This window comes from Epinephelus fuscoguttatus, linkage group LG11, assembly GCF_011397635.1.
Source record: "Epinephelus fuscoguttatus linkage group LG11, E.fuscoguttatus.final_Chr_v1".
NCBI lineage: Eukaryota > Metazoa > Chordata > Actinopteri > Perciformes > Serranidae > Epinephelus > Epinephelus fuscoguttatus.
In genome coordinates, this window is record NC_064762.1 from 38,945,018 (window position 1) to 38,961,841 (window position 16,824).

The 16,824-nt window shown below is 39.1% G+C and overlaps 2 protein-coding genes across 2 annotated transcripts; one reads left to right on the forward strand and one right to left on the reverse strand.

Moving 5' to 3' along the window:
• Positions 1-3,026: 3,026 nt before the first annotated feature.
• Positions 3,027-9,037, reverse strand: LOC125897415 (gap junction Cx32.2 protein-like). Its single transcript, XM_049590748.1, has 2 exons — positions 8,965-9,037; positions 3,027-6,355 (listed from the first exon to the last, which is right to left on the reverse strand). Exon 2 carries the CDS (start codon positions 6,344-6,346, stop codon positions 5,585-5,587), a length of 762 nt encoding a protein of 253 aa, XP_049446705.1. The 5' UTR covers positions 6,347-6,355; positions 8,965-9,037; the 3' UTR covers positions 3,027-5,584.
• A 1,164-nt stretch (positions 9,038-10,201) lies between these two features.
• On the forward strand, positions 10,202-13,858 carry LOC125897408 (gap junction Cx32.2 protein-like). The gene is made up of 2 exons (XM_049590736.1): positions 10,202-10,360; positions 11,314-13,858. Exon 2 carries the CDS (start codon positions 11,330-11,332, stop codon positions 12,200-12,202), a length of 873 nt encoding a protein of 290 aa, XP_049446693.1. The 5' UTR covers positions 10,202-10,360; positions 11,314-11,329; the 3' UTR covers positions 12,203-13,858.
• Positions 13,859-16,824: the final 2,966 nt, after the last annotated feature.

Sequence of the window (16,824 nt, forward strand, 5' to 3'; positions counted from 1 at the left end):
CTTGGTCTGCAACGGTGTTTGAGTGGGTGGAACATGTCAGGTGGTATCCACATAAATGCCAGAACCAAAGGTTTCCCAGCAGAACAATGCATTGGAACAAAATAATCAAAGTTATTCACTTCACCTGTCAGTGCTTTTAATGTTTTGGCTGATCAGTGCATGTCTTTATTTTGTTGTGTTTTAGGCCAGTGTGAGCGATAAAGCAATCAATAAAGAGGACAGCTAGAGGATTCTTGCATTATTTTTTGAATAAATGTTAGCATTGATTATAGGAGAGGTCAAAGGTCGTCAACCGGGAGCCGGCGGGCGACCAGAGGAATATCAAGGAGACCATTCACATCCGTCGCCAAAGAAAGATTTCCCCCCAGTTTTACCTGTGATAATGTGATTGAAGTTGTATACTCACATAATGGAAACTAATGCTGGGTACACATTGCACGAGAATCGAGCAGATTTTGGGTGGTTGCAGGGGATATGTCCCACTCATTATTTACAAAGTGTACAGTTGTCCTGTCCAATAGAAGTAGCAGAGAGCTTTTATTTTGACAGAAGTGATCTCCACCCTAAACTGATGCAGAAATGGCACAAATTGGTGTTTGATGCTCGAAATTTCCCGTTGACGGACGCCAAAAACCTCCTGTTTCATACATATACCCCCTAATGTTGAAATGAAACCTATGCCCTTAGGTCTCTCACATATTCAGCATTGGTTAAGACTAAAAAATCTTTTAGTGTTGGCCAACCTTTGGTCGTTTCTACTCCACTGATGAAAACCACGAGTTGGGGTTGAAAACTCAGAAGAAGCCAGTAAGTGAACCCTTGAGTTGAGATTTCAGTGTCACTCATACAGATTCCAAAGATCAAGAATGAACGCTCATGATCAAGGATCACAATATTTTTCTTCAACGTATCTTTAAAGCTGTATAAAAATGTTATTATATATAATGTACAATGGTATGAATACAGGTGTGTTACTGTATAAAAAGTAGTCCCGCAGTACAAACAGGGCTAAAAGCTGAACTGTTCCTCATCTGTTGCAAGTTCATTTATTGGGGAGTATGACTGGACGCGTCAGAAAGTCTGTGATAGGTGCTGTGTCAGCATGTTTTTAGTAATTCACGATAACAGCATGGGTTGTCTGGAAACCTGTTTCCACAGCACCATGGAAATAAAAACCCACAATGTCATCACTGTACTGAAAAGTTACTATATATGGGTTTCCAAAGTACTCACTGTGGGCCGTGCGTGGCCTGTGAGTTACTTTAAAATAAAAAATTCAGGGTTAAATCATTATATGGCCAACAGAAGGAAGTAATGACCCAAAATGGAAGTTGAAAGCAGGAATGAGCAGGTTTCAGTCTTAATAATGCTGACAAAAGTCACTTCGGCATTAATTCTCTTTAATGACGTATCTCACACTTTCATTAAATGTATGTCCATAAAAAATTAATTCATTATTTCAACAAAATAAGATGTCCATATAGTAAATAACAGAGATGAGATCACTGTTGAACAATCTACCTCTGTTAATTAGTATTTTCCTCTTAAATGATTTAGCAGAAACACATCCTGTAACTAGAATTAATGAACAGAGGAAAAGAGAGTACAAAATTGAAGGTGCTGTTGTGATGCTTAATTGTTTTTTTTCTCCCCGTTTCAAATACAGTTGATTCAAACTGAATGGTGTATTTAATATGTTGATAATTTGACAAGTATTACAGTCCAGTGTGTAGGATTTAGGGGGATATATTGGAAGAAATGGAACATAATATTCATAACTATGTTTCATTAGTGTACAATCACCTGAAACTAGGAATAGTTGCGTTTCGTTACCTTAGAATGGGCCCTCTACAGAGCCTAGAATGCTGCTCTACAGTAGCCCAGAGCAGACAAACCAAACACTTGCTCTAGACAGGGCCATTCCCGTTGTTGCATCAGCCTCCATAGCCCTCCTACACACTTGGCATATCTGAGAAATTTCAGTTCTTCAACTTCACTACATGCCACTAACTTCTACACACTAGACCTTTAAGTGTGTTTAAGATTGTGTAATAGTGCTTCAGGAATAAGTCCTAAAACCCAGAAATTAGTAAGTATTTTAGCACTCACGGCTCCCCCGTCTTGAAGTCAGTGGGTTTTTGTTGACTGAAATAAGGTTTGTGGTTAACACAGGCCTAAGAGATTTTCATGTTTTCTTCTACAACCCAAAATACAGCAGTAAATACCCTACTTGTGAATGTTAAAGCTTCTAGGTGTCTTAGGAAAGGTAATGAGACTACATTCTACATCCTTATGCCAAAACCAGCTTTACAGCCCTGTTGTGGTGGCGACATTAGGTCATGCACCTGTGGTGTAGTTTATGTATAGCCCAACGTTAGCTTTTTACTTCTAGCGATTGCATTTAGGCTTCAAAAATCATGAAAGTCATGTTTATTTGTGAAGATTATCTTGATGAACAAAATGTGAAAGTATCATAAATGTTTGTTTGCCACTGAGTTTCTTTGTGCAATAATCCAAAATTCAGTGGAATAATCTCATAGGCTTTTGGATGATGGGACCAGGGTGAAGCTAACTTCCATGTCAGCCTAAAGAAAAACATCATGTAAAAACAGATTGGAATATAGGCTACAGCCTCCTTTATGAGACTCATGCCTCTTTTGGGTTGTAGCATCAAGGGTCTAGGTGAAATGTGTACAACATGACTTCACCGTAACTTCAGGGCTGTGAGAGAGACGCACAAATGTAGAGTTGACAAATGTTACCCAGGAAGTTGTAATAAAACAGCAGGTCAGTGTGACCTCTGAGATATGAAGTAATTTCAGCCATGACAAGTTGATATTTGGGCAACACCCTAAAATCTGCTTAAATGCCATCTTGGTTTTTTGTCTATAAATGTTTGAGCAGTGTCAGAGAGTCAGTGCTCTGTGTGGAAATATATATGAAAATGAATGAACTGAAGTTATCATACTTCCTAAGACAATGAGCTCAAGGTAGAGCAAATAATGAGGCAAACTTCACTGTTAACAGACATTACCATTAAGTTTTTATTTTATAAATGAAAAACAGGCAGGTCAAGTAAAGTCCAGGTCCAGGTCCAGGCTACATGACTAATTCCAGGTCAGATCTCTCTGAGTGTTTTAACTAAATACTCATGTTGGTGAATTTACACTGTGACCAATACTTTATGTATATTAGATACATATTGCAATTGTTTTTGATAATTTTGTTATTTACAGAACAGTACTGTGTATTTTTAACAGTCACCTCCCTGATTTAATCCAGTCTCCACTACAAGACAGCAGGACAGCATCCATGACCCAGCATCACTGTACCCACTGGAAGTTATATTGTGAGTGAAATCTGATCTTACTGTACTGCAGATTTTGGTGTGTAAGTTATTCTCTTTAACTTACAAGGCTCATATGGCCTGTGACTGTCTCCATGTGACTCCTGTTGGACACTCCCGAGCCACAAACCTTCTGTTCATAATTAAGTGATTTACAGTCAATATAGATATCATAACTGTGATTGATGTCTGAGGTAAACAGCAGTATAAAGCGTGGGATAATGTATTTTGGCTTTGATTCATCCCTAGTATTAAATCAGATGCCCAGCCTCTGTACTGTACACTACTTCTTCCCTCGTTTACCAGGCCAGTAAATCTCAATGAATTATTCTTTGCTGCTTATGCTTTCAGTAAAATGAACTGAACAATTGAATTGTGGAGAATCTATGTGAAGCATCTCCATATTGGCCATGTTTAAAGATTTATATTTGAATGCACAATCTAAACAGCAAGAACTTCTTAAAAATGAACTGCTTGGCAACCAGACCAGGCGTCCAATTGAAACAGGCATTTGTCAAACTGTGTGGCCACACCTGGCTAGTAAAAGGGACAAGGCGTTTAATTGGGACTACTGTACAGCAGTAGACTAAAGAAATGTGATTTCACCAATGAAACTCTTAAAATGGAACAACATAAAATGTGTTGTACTACTTCTTGTAGAATAGCTATGTGTCTTTATTCAGTGAAAATCCCCAAAATACACTAAAGCAGAGAATACACTGTTTGATTTTATAAATGTTTAACTCCCACTGTATGAGTAAATTGTCTGTGTTGTAAAGCCAAAGTTCACCATTCATGTTTTCACACTCTATGGTTTGATCATCAAGCCAGGACCTGAGTGCTTACACCGTACAAGTAAAGCAGAAAATACAACGGCCTGTCAGCCCCCTGCAGACCGTTCTGTCTATTGAAAATTGTAAATAAAGATTAATTTGAAAGCTCCAAGGCAGGTAAAACTTAATTTGAACAGAACAGAAAATATTACTAGGTAGCTGAACATCAGTGATTATTTCCTGCCAACTTTTCTCTCATTCATATTGATTGCGATAGTGTGATAGATAATCTGGACGACACTTAATCAGGATCACATGATCAGTCCTCCCTTCTCCCTGTATACAGCATGGCAAACCACTCCTGAAAAAGCTGAAATTTGGTCTGACTCTAAAATGAGTGGTTCCACTCAAAAACGGGGTCAGAAATGGTCTCAAATCATACAGTGTATGTCCAGTTTAACACTGTTTTCTTTTTTTATGTAAGAAATCAACATCCTAAGGTTGAGCTTCTTCTCAACTGTTAGCCAGCTAAGCTTCCTAAAATGTCCAGGCTCAACATGTATATATGGATGAAGTTTTAAAATTACCAGAGTCAAAGTGATCCTGAACCAGAGCTTCAGACACACTATGAAATTTTGAGCGGAGTGACAATTTGGTTGGCGATATTTTAAATATCTAATGACATTAGAATTTCATGTTGTGTGGTTGTTAACATTATGATGTTTTGCAAACCTTGGGTCTTGGTTTCCATACCTTGTGAGTAAGTGTTGTTCTCATATGTCAAGGTGCTGTTTACATGAAACATTTGGAAAACATTGGATTTTGGTTACTTAACAACAACTCTTAAAACCAACAAAATGTCAATGTCATCTGTTGTTAATATTCTACACTGAATTGATGTATGCATTAGACGTTGTCATGACATTGAATTTTGGTCACCTGACGTCACAATCTAAGTTAACCAAAAATCAACATCAAATGACGCTGGTAGCTAGCTGGGTCAAGATGACCAAAGAATGTGGTCATCCTTACTAGAAATTCTATCCTAAGGTTGGCCATAGCCATGAACTTAACAGATAGATATTGATCAAAATCACATTCAAGATAGAAAATATAAACACATCAGACTCCCCAGCTTTAACTGAAAACTCAGAGGTCTCACTCAAGCACAGCTCCACATTCAGTACTCTTGGACCAGATAATGTCATGTTCACATTGACCACATGTGTGCAATTTTAATCAACAAGGTTGAATATAATCTCCTCTGCTACTTGCCACAGACCGGATTCATGCAAAGCTTGAAGTAAAAAGTAAAATATACAATGTATAACTGCTGGTACACTAAATACATGTAATACAAAACTGGATGTGACTTAACTCAATATTTATGTCAAACAACTTTGAAGCAAAGGGAGAGGCAAGGTCCCTGGCAGACTGACAGGTATGTCTGTGTGTTCACAGTCCTTCAACAATATGTAACACCCTCAGCTGAATTGTGGTTTGGTTTGTCAAGAGAGTATATCTCTGAACTGCTGTTCTTCCTTTTCCTGCTGATCATTTTTGAGATCATCAGGTGGAACATCTCCATGATGTTGAGGACCACAGAGAAGACGGACATTGCCAACATAAAGACAATAAAGATGGTTTTCTCTGTTGGGCGACTTATGAAGCAGTCCACTGGGGCTCTACAGGGGTAGTCAGAAAACGTAATCTTACTGGGCATGAATATGAAGCCATAGAGGTAGTACTGGCCTACGATGAATCCCACTTCAAGCAGGATCTTGGAGAGCAGCTGGATCATGTAGCTGGCCAGCAGGACGCCCTTGAGCTGGACTTTGCCACGATCGTCTGAATACTTTGGAGCTTTAACCATCCCGTTTTTACAGAGTTTCTGCTCGTGGCGTCTCCTCAGTTTGTTCTCTCTGCGAATCACCAGCAGGACGTGGCCCAGGTACATGAGTGTCGGAGTGGAAACGATGAGGATCTGGAGGACCCAGAAGCGTGTGTGAGACATGGGGAAGGATCGATCATAGCAGGCATTCTTGCAGCCAGGGCTTTTGGTGTTACAGTCCATGTTTCCTTGTTCATCTCCCCATATTGTATCTACGCCAGCAGCTAGGATGAAGATCCTGAAGAGGAAAAGAACGCTCATCCAGACTTTCCCCACAACAGTGGAATGTAACTGCACCTTGTCCAACAATGCAGACAGGAAGGACCAATCCCCCATGATGACAGCCTACGACAGAGAGGACAGAGAAAGCTATCATGAATGCACAGTTACATTTAATTTGTTTACTGTTTATTTACACATATAAAAAAAATACTAAAGATACAAACATCATTTGCAAAGGAATTTGAAGTAGAATTGCCTAAAAGCCCTCCAGGGACATGCAGGACAGCATATTACAGGAAATAATTACAGCTATGTAAAATGCACTATTTGTATCTTTCCATCAATATTTTATGCATAAAAGAATGAAACGAACACATAGTTTAGCATAGTACTTGACAACGATGCATTCCTAAAACACCCTACTGTTACACAATAATGACTGAGACAGTCACAAGACACACACTCAAGAATATGAGCATTTGCTCATCTGATATAGCTTAGAGGTTTCATAAGTCAAAAGATAAAGGAAAAAATAAACACAAGTAAAGGGAGAAAAGAAAACAAGCTGTAATCATAATAGGGCTTTAGACTTGTATGACAAAGGGAAATATTGAGCCTAGCTTGGAGGTAGTCCACATGGAATATATCGGTTGGTTTAAAGGAGTGATTTCAGGTGTCTTTTAAAATGTAGTCAAGACGAATTAAAAAAAATACTAACAATAAGGTAAAGAATTCCATATTTTGGACCCACTGTAAAGTATACTAAACTGAGATTGGGAAGTATGGAAATCACTATGTATAATGTTATGCATATAAGTTCATGAAAAGAAGGTGGAAGATTTTGTTTTTAAGAATTATAAACAAATAAACCAGTCTGGGAATGGTATACTGAGGAAACCTATTTGAAGAAATAGAGGCTGAGGAGAATGGTTTTAGTGTACACAATTATTATTTTCAGGGCTTGTTTCTGGAGACAGTGTACAGACTAGCCTAAGCTATATCACACAATAGTTAATATATGGAATAAGCATTAAATAATAAAACATAGGGGCTACCTTATGATCATATGGTGCGTCTTCCCCAGTATACCATTACTTTTGGCTATTTTCATGGTTATAGCTCTGATATGTTCCCAAGATAAGTGTTTATCAAGCAGAAATCCAAGGAGTCATGTAGAACACTAATTAGTTATGGGGATGTTATTGATTGGGATTTTAAAAATCCCTGATTTAAGACCCAAAAGAGTGAATGTTGCTTTTTTGATGTTACATGTAGTTTGCTGAACTAAAACCAAATAGACAACTTATTAACTTATTTCTTAAACACCTTAATGATGGTCTTTATGTGAATAGAAGACACCTGTATCTTCTGCAAATAAGATTCTAGATCACTTGTCTGAGGCATTTAAAAGGTAGGTAAATATATCAGAAATAACAAAGGCCCAGGAATTGAGCCTTGTGGAACATCCCAGAGTATGGGAAGCAATGGACAATTTGTTGCATTATAGTATACAAAATGCTGTCTATTTTTAAGTTTTAAAATGATCAAAGACAGAGCAGATTTCATGTCAGTAAAGTGGGCATCACTGTGACGTCATGATGGCTACCTCCATTATTTTGTACGGTCTGTGATTATAATACAGCTAACTGGCCGATATGTTTAAATAGTACGTAAATGTTAGTTAACTAGTTTGCCTCACTGTTATGGACAGGTGCCACACAGTGGTTTAGTGTTAGCTAGCTAACAAGATTGCTCAAGGACTCATGGGTAACAGTTAGTCTATCATCAGTGATGTGTACTGTAAATTAAATGGGTTTTGTTTACAAATAGGCAAATTTATCTTTGGTAATAATATGGTAGATTCATGTGTATTTTCAGACATATTTTTTTTTTAAAAAAAAGAAAAAGAAAAAAAAAAACTCCATGTAAAACTGATATTAAATTTTAAACAATAATTTGGTGGCCCCTCTGCATTAAGTCTACAGTTTATGGACTCCCTATTGAAGACCCAGGAACTAGGTAAAAAAGCTTTTAAAAAAAGCCCCCTTCTTCCTGGAATTATGAACAGAAGGACCGTTGGAGTCTTAAAATGTTTAATATAATAGCTACAATTCCACTTTGAGTTTGCACTAATCTGTGAATATAGTAGATGGAAGAAAAATGCACCGATGAATATAGATGAAAAATAAAAAATTTTGTTATTTAAATTCATTCATTGATTCAGCCTACCTAATAAAAAAAAAAAAAAAAAAAACAGTCAACACCAGTATTATAGAAAGGATAGAATGATTATAAGACAGATTAATTTTATATGTTATTTAGCATGTGTGTATGTTTACAAATATATTTTTCTTAATGCATTATGTCACTTTATTTTTTTTTTATCTATATGGATTATGAATTTTGAAAGACTGACTGACACCAATGCTTGTATTAGTGGACAGTAGTTGCCAGATAGATTAAATATCTAAGATATCATTTTTTTTAAATTCACATTTTGACAACTTCAGGACACTAAGCTCTGGTTATTAACTTTTCTCAGGTGTATCAGGTTATAACATTTTTTAACAAGGTTCAGCAACATGTTGCTATCCAAGACTGTTAATTAATCAAACTTCCAATACTGACAGCTGTGAAATATAATCAAATCTCCATCATGGCTTTCACATTTTAACTAATTCAAATCTGATTTGTACAATATTAAGTCTTTACACAGTAATAACTGTTCCTACCTTGGTAATGACCACTGCCTCGTTCAGTCAGCTCTTCTAGTCTTCTACTGGGACTTCTACTTCCTTCTTAAAGGCCTAATCCAGACTGACATTGCAGAATCATCAGATTCTCACTAACCCGCCCACACTCCCTAACAGCATGACTCTGTCACCCCCTTAGTGTTGAAACAGACTGATGTCGAGAAATGTCAACTGATCTACCCATAACTGACCATAACTGACACCAAATCAGCTTTTCCCCTACAAATGAATAATTCTCACTCCTCTGAAAATGTCACGTACTATTGAGCTATGTGCTGAACAAAACACCAACCTACAATACAAGGGCCATAAGGTGGGTCCTGCTTTATGACCTGATCTTGTGGCCCTGTGAAGGACAATCTTCAGGAAAAGAAACATCAAAGCAAACCTGGGGTCAGGTAGCATTCCAGCACAGAGAAACTGCACACACTGCACAGAGGGTGGGACGAACGAGGGTGCAGTTTTGGCTGAGTAGATTATATTGGCCCCGGGGCCCCACTGCAAATTAATCTGGCCATGACTGTTAATGAAATGTGGCTAACACCAAGTGTTTCCAAGCGGTATTATTGTCTCTGTCCCATTGACAACTGGATTGCTTTCCATTTTACGTAAAGCCTAGCAACTACCACAGAATTTCATAGTGAAAGTGGTCTTAGAGGGAACCAGTCTGAACGCTGATGATGTAATTGTTCTATAGCCATTATAGAGTGTATTCAGCATTGACTTCATAATTCTAAGTTAAAACAAAATAACTGCTATTTTTTATGTTAAGCATTTGACAGTAATACTTACTGAAGAGAGCTGCTCTTTGCCCTCAGAGGTCCCTCTACTCATAAGCATCAGTCTGCTGCTACTCACCATAACAGTGTTATGTGCTTTAACTACAGCCCATAGTAACACTCAACAACATGTTGCAATTGCATACTCTCCCTTTTTACACTCATACCGATTTCTTCATGTTAACATTACACATAAACAGTGTACGTGTATGAAATGAATACACACATACAGTCTAAGGTTTGTGACATATCTGTCCATCAAAGTGGGAGGTAGGGTGGAATATGACTTACAGTGTCAGTTAATGATGGAAAAATATGGTGCAAAGGGTCATCAAGGCTTTCTTTACAGGAACTAAGCATTATGAAACCCTTTTCATCAGACTCATCAAAAATATCACGAGTTTGACGGAGAGAAACGAGAAGCTGTGAGCTGACATCTGAAACGTACGTGCCTGAGTCAGTCGGACCAAACCCATAGGGCCTCGACACTATTTAAGTCTCATCCTGGTCAGTCGATTATGTCTTCGGTTGCCCGCGCTCTGACTCTTCTCTGATGGACTTACGGAAACTAATTTCTAACATCTGAAGCCTGACAGGTGAGTGTTGTGTTATGTTTCTGTAACCTTGCATTAAAACACTTGAGGTAATCAGTGTTTCTTTAACCACCTAAGCATATTTTAGAGTAAGACTTTGAATAACTGGCCTCCATGACAAGCATGTGTCATGTCTGTGGATTTTTTGTATAGCCATAGCCTTTAGACATCTGGGCCTGTATTGATCAAACTGCTAAGAGTGATTGTTGGACTTGAGCAAAGATAAAAGTAGACACATAAACTTAAGAATAAAACACATTCATCTTATTTCCTTATACTTCAATAAAAAGGGACCTTTTGTGCTTTACCTTATTTTTTGTCATATAAATAAGGTTACAATGTCAGATTTTTATATTAAACCACAGCTTCAAATACTGAGGTAAACGTAACCGATGTAAAAGTACTCCCTGTGAGCAAAAACCTCAGACTTCACACCATTCTGAATACAGGTTCCAATGTTTTTTTTCTACTCTGGCTACAAGCTGATGTCAGCTTGTGAAGGATTTCTTTATAGGGTCATCTGCTCCAGACATGCTACTACAGGCGTTTACATTGCGTAGCCTACACTGGTGTATGACGCTACATGCTGACATCAGGAAAACATGTAATCTTGGTTAATAACATTGTTAATTCCTCACAGATTTTGGATATATTATTCCTGCTGGAACATGTCAAGTTGTGTTTAGAAGATTGCAGCTACATACTAACATCAGACAGCTCAGCAGGACATATTCCTGCACTTGGCATTAATTTTGTTGGCAGTATGGAAATATTTTTTCTGTAGTTGGGGTCCCCCATAGTTTTGCAGACACCTATTATTTCATTATCTCTCAATTTAAAAAGGTATTATCTTCATGGGCATTGCAGACACGTTGATGAATAAAAGATAGAGCTTTGTACTGGTCTCGTTTATTTTTCAGTAAGTTTCATGTCTGTGTGTTTCTCCTCTCCTTCAGACATTAGCCTTCAGCCATGGGTGACTGGTCTTACATGTCCGCACTGCTGGACAAAGTCCAGTCTCACTCCACTGTAGTTGGGAAGATCTGGATGAGCGTCCTTTTCCTGTTCAGGATCTTCGTCCTGGGCGCTGCTGCGGACAAAGTCTGGGGAGACGAAGTGTCCGAGTTCTACTGTGACACCCTGGAACCGGGATGTCATCACGCCTGCTATAACTGGATGTTCCCAATTTCCTATGTTCATTATTGGGTCCTGCAGATCACTTTTGTGTCCACACCCACCCTTGTCTACCTGGGCCATGCTGTCCACATCATCCACAAAGAGAAGAGGATGATGGAGCAGCTGCGGGACTGCACTAATGGAACTGTGCAAAAGAAACCCAAGTATACAGATGACAGAGGGAAGGTGAAGATAACAGGTATCCTCTTTGGCACATACATAACCCAGCTGGTCTTTAAGATTGTCCTGGAGGTGGCATTCAGTGTGGGCCAATTCTACATATTTGGCTCTGTGTTCATGGTGCCCTTCTTCCACTGTCAAATGTCTCCACCCTGTGCCCGTCACGCCGGGGCCCTGTGTAACATCTCTCGTCCCACAGAGAAAACCATTTTCATCATCTTCATGCTCGCAGTTTCAGGCGTTTCTGTGCTCCTCAACATCATAGAGATCATCTACCTGCTCTGTAACAAGAGGAGAGAAAGAAGGAAACAGCTTGAAGCTCACCAGCATATGCTCAGCCCGCAGCAGTGCCCATCCAACCCAGGCTGGGGGGGCATCAGCAGCCAGTATGGAGGTGTCCAGCTGCTGCCTCTGTCAGGTCAGGGTCTGACAAGCCTCTGCAACGATGACAAACACATCGACTCCATCGGTAAAGAAAAGGACACCTGATAACATGAACTATACATGTCAGCATTGGTTGTTTCTGGATGTTTCTTGTTATATGGCTTAAGATGAAAGTGTGAAAGGCTCTTTTCTGGATTGTCAAATGTACTGTGCCTCAGGATGATAATGTTTATAGCATAGAAATACATTAAGAGCAGAATGGACATTCAAATCATTCAAAGATTGTATCATGGAGCCGCTATGAAGTCTCTTCTTTATGCTGTCTTTGCATTTTTATGCAGAACCAAACAACGGCAGCATCCTGCTGCTCTGGTGCGTGATTTTAGACAGCATGCCAGCATTGCAGAATCAAAAAAGGTGTACAGGCATGACGCAACACAACAGCGCTGCCTCTAATGTGAAATACATGTGTCGGCAGTGCTTTATAAACAATACCAATGCAATTTTTATGCCAATAACAATTATTTACTGTCTCTGTTATATGGCGGCTGGTCTCATCCTCTACGCAGGGGGTAAGGAGCTCCTGGATCTATTTTTTTTTCTCTAATTTGCAGACAGTTGTGGCCGCTGTTCTTCTTAATTACTTGCTAACTTCTAATAACTACTTTTTAGATCTTGGTGCGTTTCATGCATAACATGTCATCAAAATGTCACATCCATGCCACCCATGATCTCGTCTTGCTGGCTGTCCCGTTTATACAGACGGTTGTTTCAGCTCTGTTATAATGCTGGCTTAAAGGTTAGACAACTCTGTCCCAACATTCTGCAATTGTACCTTTTATACAGAACACAGAGGCAGCATAACAGGGCTAATGTAGCATAAGCAATGATGATGTAGCATGATGGACTGGACTTAGAAGAATGTCAGTCATTCTTCAGTGGAAGTCATTGAAATCAATCTGCCATAATGTATACCATATATGTATTTGACAATGAATTACACTGTACTGCAATAAATGTTGGTATAAATAGATGGCAGTAACCATTTCATATAAGCAAAGGTAAAAATCTGAGGTACTTGTACTTGACTTGAGTATTTATTTTATTCAATGTTGTACTTGTACATCACTACGTCTCTGAGGTAAACATAATACTTTTTTTACTCCACTACATTTACTTGACAGCTTAAGTTACTTTTCAGATTACAGTTTCCTTCCTGTAAAGTGAAAACTATGTATCTCCAAATTTGGTGATTTTAAACTGAATTCTGATAAACACAAAATTAATTATTTTAATTATACAGCTCATTTGATCCTGTACAAAGGTTGCAAATTAGCTTTAGATGTCACACACATTCTTCTACCATGTTATGTGTGTCTGTATTGTCCCTATTAAACAAACAAAGAGCATAACACTCGACTGATCCTCAGGGAGATCGATTAACACGTTACAGCAGCACAGGAAACCAGTAACATCCAAATGAGGGTTCGTGAAGTGTTTTCTTTATTTCCAAGACCCACTAGATGGCATTCTCTGTTCAGCAAAGTGTTGAAAGCACAGTGAGCTGCTGTCCCTTGGGCCTGTTCCTATAGACTAAGAGCGCCATCTAGTGGTGTCAGAAAATAAAGACAAAGCTTCATGAGGCTTCATGTGGCTTTACTGTATATGAACAGTCTGAAGAGACAAGAAACATTTTTGAAAAAAAAAAGTTTTAAATGAATAAATAAAACGAAAACAGTAATTAAAGGAACAGTTCACCCCTAAATAGAGAATACATGTTTTTCCTCTTACACGTAGTGCTATTTATGAGTCTAGATTGTTTTGGTGTGAGTTGCTGAGTGTTGGAAATATCATCCGTAGAGATGTCTGCCCCTCTATAATGGAACTAGATGGCACCCAGCTTGTGGTGCTCAAAGCAACAAAAAAGAATACATTTGAAAAACTCAACAGCAGCGTCTCTGTCCAGAAATCAAGACTCGGTTACTTAAGATAATCCACAGACCATGTTGTGTGCAGTTTCATGTAGGAACTATTTTCTTTCTACCAAAACAACATCCGCCAACTGTATCACTGTGCAGTGGGCAATGTGCATCTAATCATGGATGAGAGGCATGTGCTCATGACAGTGTCAAATGTAAACATTAATGATGGCCAAATTAAGCCTCATGAAACATACAACATGTTGCTTTTGGTTTAAAGAAAGAGGTTCAATAAGTGGCAACTCAATGTGTTTTAAACCCTTTGTTGAACAGAGAGCACCATCCAGTGTTAATTTGCGACAGCTATTTTAGATTTAGTCTTAGTCTTGAGATGAAAATGTTTATTAGTTTTAGTCACAGTTTAATAATTTTTATACTTCATAGTTTTAGCTGACAAAAAATAATGACATTTTAGTCAACTTTTAGTCATTATGTTTTCTAAAGGGTTTTTTTTATCTTTAAAATAATCCACTCAGGCTAATTTGTGTATCAGAAATTACAATCAAGGTGACAGGTTGTATATAATTCATTTCTCATTTCTCCAGCAGCGAGTTTGAGCAGGTTTAAGGGATGATTTACGAGCACACGCTTACTGATCATCATTTGAAAAGCTCAACATCTCTCTATTTATGGTCTGAAAACTTTGACATCACAAATAACTAATCTGAGACAACTAGGATTTGTACCCAGATTCATTGTAAACTCTGACATATCCATCTCACTGTTAAAAAGCAGAAATATTATCTTAATAAAGCCTGAATTTTTTCTTAATCTGCAACATGTTAGCCTGGAGGTTTAAGCTGTGTCCTCTCACAGAGTTGGTGATTAAAACTAAACTGCCATCTCTGTCAGAGAAAACAGATGAGAGTTTAGACTGTTTACTTACAGCACAGCTGCACTCACAGATAACTGAGCCTCCTACCTGCCTGTCCAACAGCAATCAAACCAGCTGACGCTGTTCCGGTGTAAGAGTTTTTGCTGACTAGCAAAACATCCTGGTGCTCATGCTGCATTTGAAGATAATTACAAGCAAAGCCGTTCTTGGCTTTCAATGTCTGATAGTCTACCACTAACATTTTCATCACATCTTGTCTTGTCAATGAAAATGAAACATAGATTTTGTTTGTTTTATCATAGTTTTCCTCAACAAAATTAACACTTGTGCCATCCTTAAGTTTAGGCAACAGAAGCACGTGGTTAGGTTTAGAAAAAACACATCTTGGTTTGGCTTAAAATTCATACTACTGTAATTTCACGTCACGTGACAAATGTGGTGACATCCATTGCTATTGTAGCATGTACTAGCACACTACATTGTTATGTAGGTAAGTCCATTGGCTTTTAGTTCCACATGGGAAACATACAGCAGGCTCCTAGGTGAAAGTCCAGTGTTTGTTGGACTTGGACCCGTCCACCTTCCCTCCCACTCTCCCTATACAAACTCTCTCTCTCTTTATACTACAGTAGTTGCCAGCAGTATCATAAATAGCCGCCATTTGGTGCGTATCATGCCACTGTGATGAGTGTCTCAGTACATCATGTCTGACGCCGACATCCACTGACAAAGTGCCAGCATTTGACAAGTTCGGTTGTGGCAGGTGGTGTCAGAAATAATCTCCACCGGATGTGTATTAAACCGCTGTGAAAGGTTCATCTGTACGTCAGTGTCTGATGCTGAAATCATTGATAAAGCAGCAATATTTAATGTGTTAGGAGTGAGAACATGTTGTACACTCAGTACCAATGCCAGACATCATCAGTGTCTCTTGGTTCAGTGACTAGAGACCTGATTGTCCTTCAGCCATGTTTCCAAACTAGATTTAAAATGTTTAGACAGACTGCACTCGCTGATACTCAAAGGTAAAGAATTCTGTATTCCAGCTGCTTTAAAGCTATGGTCTACGTTTAGAAAGACTGATCATTATTATTAATATCATTCAGATGGTGGTTATGGCCCAATAGTGCTAGCTAGACAATGTGAAGAGCAAAAGGAACCAAAAAAATCCATTCTCTCTGGGGGCTGCAGGCCTGCAAAGAAATTGACCAATCACAGCCATCTGGTCCGCATGGGAGTTACTCCTTGCTCAAATTTGCACTCTCTCTCTCTTACCCTCCATCCAATCCCCTCGCTCCATTTTGACACTCCTCTGCTCCTTGTCCCGCCTCGTCCTAACCCCCCTCTGCATTTGAAAGTATGAGCAGTTTGTAAGGCCCTCGGGATGGGCGCGCTGCAGTTTACAATGGTTGCTAAGCTACTAAGAGCAATGCTAACGTTAGCATCCAGTGGTACGTAGACAGCTGAGATGGTGACAACACTCAGTTCCCGAGGAAGGTACAATGGTCTGCAGGATATTGAGATAGCCTCAAGGTCTGGACAACAATGGTGAGCAATGATCCTGCTGTTGTTACACCAGTTGTTATGGAGATAAACACAGAGCCCCCCTCCTTTCCTCTTACTGGACTCAATGTTTCTGTCCTGCCGGCGGCTAGCGCGGCCCGCTAGCTGCACTGCAGCATCAGGTATGAGCGGGTGAAGCCAGCTTTCCATTATGATCATAATCCCACAGGTCTGTACGTAGCAGTTAGGTGCAGTTCGTCCATTTTGTTCGAAACAGACCTGGCATTTGTGAGGAAGATGCTCGGCAGTGACGGAGTATGAGGGTACTTCTTTAGCCTAGCCAATATCCCCGAGCAGTGCCTGCACTTCTGCCTTCGTTCCCTCTGGCATCTGTGTTGCTTACTCGGGCA